The following is a 7,689-nucleotide window of genomic DNA, read 5'->3' as shown; positions in this document are numbered from 1 at the left end:
GTCGAGCTGCCCAACTTGACAAGGCTACGAGGACTGCGCACGCCCGACGCCCATACCCACGCGCACGAGCGTCTCGATGGCCGCACGCGAGTTGTCCAGCAGATCCTGGTCCCACGCCAGGCGGCCCTTCTCGAAGACGAGCACGATCGTCGAGCCGCCGAATTTAAAGAAACCAAACTCGTCGCCGCGCGCCACCCTCTGCCCCTCCTTGACGGTAAGCACGGTGCTGCCGACCATCATGGCGCCGATGCAGACGGCGTAGAAGGTGCCAAAGCGCTCCGAGTGGAACGGCACCACCACGCGGATGTTTTCGCCGTACACGTCGATCGCAGACCGGATCGCCATGGGGTTCACCGTGTAGTACTGGCCTGTGATCCACGTCGGCCTGCCCACCGTCGCGTCCGCAGGGCAGTGGAAGCGGTGGTAGTCCTGCGGGGCCAGTCTAAAGATGGCCAGCGCTCCGCCCGTCTGGTAGTTGTCCAGCTCCGACGGCGCAGCCGCCTCGCCCAGCAGCCGCGCCACACTGAAATCGCGGCCCTTGATCCAGATGCGCGTCGCCTCGCTCACGCTTTCGAACGCCATCATGCGGCAGTCGGCGCCGCTCACCAGCCGCGCCGGATTGTCCGGCTCCTCGTTGGGCCGTGCGTCCGGCTTGAGCTTGCGGTAGAAGAACTCGTTGAACGTCGTGAAGCTCTCGAGCGGCTCGCGGATCTCGTCGAGGTCGAGGTTGTGGAACGCAATGAATCCCGCGATCTCGCGCGCGCTTGCCGGGTTGTCAAACTTGACCCCTTGCTTGACGCTCATGTTTTTGAGCATGCGCTTCACCCGCGCGCCCTCCATGCGCGAGCGTGCGCCCTGGTACAGCAGCCGGATGCCCAACCGCACGTACACCTGCATCTTTTCCTCCATCAGCTCGCCCGAGATGCGGTCCTGCACGATGATGTTGGCGCTGTTGGCGCCGAGCGAGTAGTTGCCCTGGCTGATCTTGTTGACCACCTTGGTGTACCACTTGCGGTGCGCCTGGCTCGCCGTCACGTAGTTGCGCACCGTCAGGCTCTCGACGCGTCGCCAGTCGTGCGCGGCGCACACAGCGAGATGCGTGATGATGTCCATCTCGCCCTTGTTCGACAGCCGCGGCATGTGGCACAGCGGACACGACTGCAGACGCACCACGCGCTCCACCGCCTGCACATCGTCGTACGACGAGCCCGCATCGGCCCCGCCCTCGACCTGGATGAGCGGAGGCGTCGGCGAAGTCGAGAGCATGCCCGAGCTTGAGTTTGACGCGCTGCGTCGCTTGTCCGCCGCGCCGCCGCCTGCACCGGGATGAGCCAGCTGCGCACCACCGCCCGTCGACGAAGAGTCGGTGGACGAGGTCATGGACAGCGCCGAAAAGTCGCGATCCAACGGGCGCATGTTGCCGCTCGATTGGTCGGCGGCGGCTGCTTCCGTGCCGGGAACGTCGGCGCTGGGCGCATTGGCGCCGCTCAAGTCGGCATCTTGGTTGAGGTCGGTTCCAATGTCGCCGACGCCTCCGAGAAGCGAGGGCGTCTGTGCGCCGCTGTTGAGGTTGGACGGCTGCGTGGCCTTGCGCTTGAGCGCCCACGGCTTCTGCACCTCGGCCTCGAGCGCGACGATGATGTCGTCAAAGCTCAGCTCGTCCTCGTCCGGGTTCTTGTCGAGCGCGTGGAAGAAGCTGTCGAGCGTCTTTGTGCTGAGCGTGCTGCCGAGACTGTCGAGCATGCTCGACAGCTCGAGGCGCGAGAGGGTTCCGCTGTCGTTGGTGTCGAACTGCTGCGCCAGCTGCCTCCAGAAGCGCTGACGGAGCGCATCGTACGGCGTAAACTTGGCCTGGATGGTGAGCGAGGGCGGTTTGGTGGTGCGCTTGAACTTGACCTCCTCGTCCTTCTCGACGCGCGAGAGCGGGAGCACAAACTGCTTCATCGAGCCCAGCACACCGTCGTCGTCGTCGGCATACAGACCGGTGAGCGTGTCGGGCTTGGGCGCCGCATCGAGCAGCTCGGCGATCGAGATGCTGGCGCCGCCGACATAGTCGTTGGACGACATGCGATCCCAGTCGTAGATCATAAACTTGGCCTGGAAGTTGGTCTCGTGGCGGCGGACGTGGAAGAGGAGCTTCTCGTTCCAGGTGGGGTTGAGCGTGTGCCGCGCGACGCGCGTGCGAAAGATCTTTTGGCCAAAGCTGATGATGGCAAAGGGGTCCATGTCGAAGCTGGTGTGCGTGACGTTGGTCCAGCGCGGCAGGTCGCTGGCGCCCTGCACCTCCATCATGACGATGCCGATGATGTCCAAGCCCATCTCGGCTTTGAAGGCGTACTCTCCGCGCTTGCGGCTGGCTGCGCCTCCGCGTCGCTTGATGCGGCGGGTGCGGGTCCGGGGCGTGCTGCCATCAGCCGCGGTGGGCACTGCGTTGCTCGACTTGAGACGCTTGACGCCGGGCAGACGTCGCTTGGAGCGCGGCTTGGCGTCGGTGCTTGCGCCGAGATCGCTGGTGGTGGCTGTGGAGCGCGCGGCTTCGACGTCGGAGCTGGTGGATTCGATGGGCGTTGCGGCGCCGGAAGTGTGGGCCGATCTGAGACCCTTGGTGCGCGAAAAGATGCGACGATACTTGCCCGGTCGTGATGTCGGCTGCGTCGGCGGGGGTGGTGTGAGGAGTGCTGCCGACTGCGGTACTGCCGAGGAATTGGAAGCAGTGGTGGATGGGGTGGCTGCGATGGATTGGTAGTGCTGGTCGTAGACGGCGTCGTCGTCCGAGTCAAACTCGATGCCGTCGTTGAGGTCGCTACGGTTGTCGCCGTCCGAGGTGATGAGGTCGTCATCCTGGTCGGTGACGTCTTCGTCGTCGTCATCATCGTCGTCCTCTTCGTCGCTTTCGTCGCTGCTCAGGCCGTCGTCGACAAAGGCTTCTTGGGCGGCAGCGGTGCCTACGGACTGGGAGGCAGGGATGGCGCGCACGGCGGCACCGGCCGAGCCGAGCGTGGCGAGTACGAGGCGGTCGTAGACTTCCTGTACGCTCCAGGAGCGCGGACCGGACGAGGTGCGGGCTGCGGCGGCGTCGAGGGGGACGAATCCGATCTTGACCTGGAGTTCGCCGCTGATCTTTGCGTCTGGACGGGAGGATTCGACGGGAAGCCAGAGCGAGTGTGCGTTGGACCATTCGGCCATGCCGTCCTGGCACCACTGTGCGACCTGAAGCGAGCATTCGCCCATGTAGTCGTTTCCGGAGAAGCGGTCCTTGTCCCAGATGACGAACTCGAGCGACGAGACCATGCCGTTGGAGGCGTCTAGCTGGATGGAGCCGCGGGGCGGTTTTGGGTCTTGGAGTGCGGCGGCGGAGGGGCTGTCTGTGCCGAGCGTGCCGAGTGTGGACGAGGGACGCGAGTTGGAGAGCGGGTTGCGACGACGCAGCCGCATGGGCCTGGGCATCTGCCTGCCGACTACACGCGCGCCTGCTGCGCCGAGACGGACGGGTGCGACGAGGATCTTGGAAGCGGCGCCCTGGATGCGCTTGGAGGAGGCGGAGCGAAGATTAAGACGTGGCCGCGATTTTGCGTTGGTGTCTGGCGTTTGAGCGCCCGAGGCTGCACCCGCAGCTGTTGGGGCTTGTGCTGCCGAGTCGGGCAGGACGGCATGTTGTATGGCGCGACGCACGAAGGATGAGTCGATGTCGTCGGTGGCTACGGCAGCAAAGTTGGGACCGAACCATTCGGGGAGTACGGGAAAGTTGAAGGTGGCCTCGTCGGCGTTCCAGGTGGGATCGAGCGTCTTTGGCTTTACGGTGGTTTGGGAGCGCGAGTCTGCATCGTGATGGGCCGAGGCGACGGAGCCGGGCAAGCTGACGAGGACGAAGGGATCCGATTTGCCGTTTCTGTCCTTGGCGGCGAGGTTTCTGGCGGAGAGCACCTGCACCCGCAGCGTGCAGAGGGGTGGTGATGAGGAGGAGGAGGATGCGTTTGGCTGCTGCGACGACATGGCTGTATGTGTGTGGGGTGGGGTGGGGAATGGCTTGGACGGGGGTCCCTGCTGCCTATATATGTCCTAGACGCCGTCGGATGGTGCCGTCGACTGCGACAGGCCGAGATGTGACGGTAGCAAAGGAGCAGCCCAGCAGGCGATGCCGCTTTGTCGAGAGTGACGCTGAAAGCGAGGTGGGACTCCATTGTTGCACGGGTGATCCGAGCGGGAGGTGCATCGCGTTACCCACGCCTCACTGCATGCACTTGCACTGGCACTGGCACTGCTTTGTCGGGTCACATCCGGCGCCCGGCTGACTGTCTAGCTCGAGCCTTTCGAGCCTTTTTGCCGCGGAAGAGCCGATCTCCGCGTCCCTCGCCTTGGGTGGGGCTGGGCTGGGCTGTGTTGGTCTTTTCGGAAAGAGGTCCCGCGAAATTGCGGCAACGGGATTGAAAGAAGGTCTAACATTATTCAAATTTCGAGCAATTCACTCGGATCCGAATCGTGAATCGGAATTTTACGTGGCTGTCTCTGTTGCAGCGCTGGTTCGACTAGAAGCCCGGGAGTGCGAGGTGGCGCAAATTGAGTCGTGCGAAAGGGCTTGAACGTCGAATCTGCTCATCGCGATCTCCAAACCATCGCTGCCCACCACCACCACCACCTTCTCCCCTTTTGCATATCCATCCCGAATCTATCGCAAAAATGGCAGGCCCAGCAGCTCAGGCAGCCAAGAACAAGGCTCGTCAGATCTTCATGAAGAACTGGTACGTCCCGAGTTTCCCACCTTTATCTCCCTTTCGACCTTGACTTTACTGAACATTCTGTTTGATCGCTGGTGTTTTGGGTACAGGTACGCTCCGGAGGTTCTTCCCATCTACGTTATCACTGGTCTTGCTGCCGGCGGTGCCACCTGGTATGTCCAGCCACCTCAACATTGAGATAACAACGACGCACACTGACTTTTGGATTTTGGTTGGGGGTGGGAAGGTACCTGAGCCGACTGGCACGTGGACCGGACGTCATCTGGGACCGCAAGAACAACCCTACGCCGTGGAACAACGTCGAGCCGGGCACCAACACCAAGATGATGTCGGTCAACCAGCAGTTCGACAAGCAGTACAAGCGCGACCGTCTCTAAGTCCCCCAGAGCCGCCTTCTCCTTGTACTAAGCTCGAGATCGCAATCACAAGCCTCGGATTCGAATTCCAATCTCACTCAGAAACAGCAGCCGTGTGCGAGAAGCAGCCAACCGCATCCGATGATTAGAAAGACGGCAGGAAGAGCGCAGGTTGCAACAACACGCGCCAGTGATTCAGGCAGGAGAAGGGTTCGGGGTTCGGAACATAACACCGGCGCGCCATGCAATGGGAGCAAGAGGAGTCGGAAGCAAGCCGATGCTGCCGCGTATTGAAGCGCCGGACTTGCCGCTGCCTTGATGCGCGCAGCAGCTGCCGTGACTGGCGACGACAAACCATGCACCGCGCTAGCAAAGGGGCGCAACGACCCGCCGATGCTGACTGTCCACTCCGAATTGCGTTGATCTGGTCCGGCCTTTCCGATGGAGTGTGTCCATGAGGGCACTCGAGACCAGTCGCTGCACTTCTGCTGAGTCGACCCGTGGAATCGCGTCTTTGGAACTGCCACTGCGCACCAATTGGAGTGCTCGCCCATCACCCACACGGGACTGACCACAAAAGTAAGCATGGCAACGTCTATTGCATTCAAACAAGATCAAGTGGAGGAAAGCTAGAACCAGTCGCCGTGCTGCTTCATGGCATCGGCGACCTTCTTGAACCCGGCAATGTTGGCACCTCCCACCAAACTGGGCAGCTGTGCCTTGTCTCCCTTGGCGGGGAACTTTTTACCCGTCTGGAAGCAGTTTTCGTACGCGTTCTTCATGATGCCCTTGAGCTTGGCATCCACCTCCTCTGTCGTCCAGGTGAGTCGCGCCGAGTTCTGCGCCATCTCGAGCCCACTAACCGCAACACCGCCGGAGTTGGCCGCCTTGCCGGGACCGTACCAGCAGGGCGACTCGGTACCCCTCGAGGCTTCGAAGACGTTGATGGCTTCCTGGGTGAGACCCATGTTGCTTCCCTCGGCGACGTACTTGCATCCAGCGGCGATGGCAGCCTTGGCCTCGTCCTCGTCCATCTCGTTCTGCGTCGCACAGGGGAGCGCCACGTCGTACTTGGACACCAACTTCCACGGTCGTGCTCCGGAGTGGAACTCGAGCGATGCATCGGTGAATGTCGACAGCTCGCCACGGTTGTACTTGATCTCGGCGATCTTTTCAATCATCTCGGCCGTGAATCCCTTGTCGCCCTTGGCGATGAGCGATCCCTTGGAGTCGGACAGCGACAACACCGTTCCTCCCAGCTCGAGCACCTTGAGTGCGGCATACTGGGCAACGTTACCCGATCCCGAGATGACCACCTTCTTGCCCTGGAATCCGGCACCCGACTCGACGTGTGCGATCATGTGCTCGACATAGTAGATCAGGCCGTAACCGGTGGCTTCGGGACGGATGAAGCTTCCACCCCAATCGATGGCCTTACCCGTAATCACACCGGTCCACTCGTTGCGCAGCTGCTTGTACGTTCCAAACACGAAACCCGCCTCCCTGGTCGAGAATCCAATATCACCCGCGGGAACATCGGTGTTGGGACCGATATGACGCTGCAGCTCCGTGGCAAACGCCTTGCAGAACCTTCGCACCTCGGCATCGCTCTTGCCCTTGGGGTTGAAATCACTTCCACCCTTGCCGCCGCCGATGTTGAGACCCGTGAGGGCGTTCTTGAAGATCTGCTCAAAGCCGAGGAACTTGAGCACGGACAGGTTGACCGTCTCGTGCAGACGCAGTCCACCCTTGTAGGGTCCGAGCGCCGAGTTGAACTGCACACGGTAGCCGCGGTTGACCTGCGCGACGTGCTTGTCGTCCTCCCACACCACGCGGAACTGGATGATGCGCTCGGGGATCTGGATAATGTCAAACGCCTTTTGGTACGAAGGGTTCTGCTCCAGGAACGGCGCCAGCGTCGAGCCGAGCTCGTTGAGCGCCTGCTCGAATTCGGGTTCCGAAGGGAGGTTGGTCATGCTGCTCGATGTCGTAGTAGCTGGAGTGGGGGGTCGGACAGAATTGCGCTGGCCCATGGGTGTTGTGATTTTGCGCAAGCAAAGCGGGCGTCGAGATGGGAGCGCAGACTATATACGAGCGCATCCAGTGGCGAGCATTGGGATCTAGAGTAAGATTCCGAGTCACCACAATCCATCGCGGCTGTCCATCCGCTTCCCTCCACCGCTACTCGGGGCGACGCCGGATTACGCCATGTCTGGCAGTGCAACCGACGGGTGGAGACGGAAACACGCCCGGCCATCTGCGCATCTGCGCATCTGCGCATCTCAGCAGCCGTGGGCATGAAACGGGCGAGGGATGCAAGATTGGGCCTGCGATCGTCGTTTGTGATTCGTCGATGCCCGGCTCAGAGATAAGGGATTTGGCCTTGATTTCCGCCGTCGAGCTTTTCGCATCGTTATCTGCTCGCCATCTCTTCCAATCTGAGCGTCTCTCTCTCTGCTCTCGCCGCGGCCAATCCACTAGGAATTCCAAAAATGAAAAACAAAACGCCGACTTTCACGCCGAACATCGCAAAGCCGTTTCCTTCCGCGCTGCCTTATCTGATCCGATCTGGCCCTTCCCCCCACTCGCATAGTCGC

At 61.6% G+C, this 7,689-nt stretch overlaps 3 protein-coding genes across 3 annotated transcripts; 1 reads left to right on the top strand and 2 right to left on the bottom strand.

Annotated features, from left to right (window-relative positions):
* Window positions 1-24: 24 nt before the first annotated feature.
* Window positions 25-3,993, bottom strand: PAN0_005c2485 (phosphatidylserine decarboxylase; the record flags this gene model as incomplete). The annotated part of the gene is made up of 1 exon (XM_014801727.1): window positions 25-3,993. One exon carries the CDS (start codon window positions 3,991-3,993, stop codon window positions 25-27), a length of 3,969 nt encoding a protein of 1,322 aa, XP_014657213.1.
* A 684-nt stretch (window positions 3,994-4,677) lies between these two features.
* PAN0_005d2484 (NDUFA4, NADH dehydrogenase 1 alpha subcomplex, 4, 9kDa) lies at window positions 4,678-5,113 on the top strand (the record flags this gene model as incomplete). The annotated part of the gene is made up of 3 exons (XM_014801726.1): window positions 4,678-4,739; window positions 4,826-4,888; window positions 4,963-5,113. The coding sequence occupies 3 exons, from the start codon at window positions 4,678-4,680 to the stop codon at window positions 5,111-5,113; spliced, it is 276 nt and encodes a 91-aa protein (XP_014657212.1).
* Window positions 5,114-5,721: 608 nt separating this feature from the next.
* On the bottom strand, window positions 5,722-7,125 carry PAN0_005c2483 (NADP-specific glutamate dehydrogenase protein; the record flags this gene model as incomplete). The annotated part of the gene is made up of 1 exon (XM_014801725.1): window positions 5,722-7,125. The coding sequence occupies one exon, from the start codon at window positions 7,123-7,125 to the stop codon at window positions 5,722-5,724; it is 1,404 nt and encodes a 467-aa protein (XP_014657211.1).
* Between the last annotated feature and the right edge of the window lie 564 nt (window positions 7,126-7,689).

The sequence above is a fragment of the Moesziomyces antarcticus genome (genome assembly GCF_000747765.1).
Source record: "Moesziomyces antarcticus DNA, scaffold: scaffold_v10005, strain JCM 10317, whole genome shotgun sequence".
In the NCBI taxonomy this organism is placed as follows: domain Eukaryota; kingdom Fungi; phylum Basidiomycota; class Ustilaginomycetes; order Ustilaginales; family Ustilaginaceae; genus Moesziomyces; species Moesziomyces antarcticus.
The sequence above is the reverse complement of the archived record's forward strand: the minus strand, read 5'-3'. Positions and strand labels throughout refer to the sequence as shown.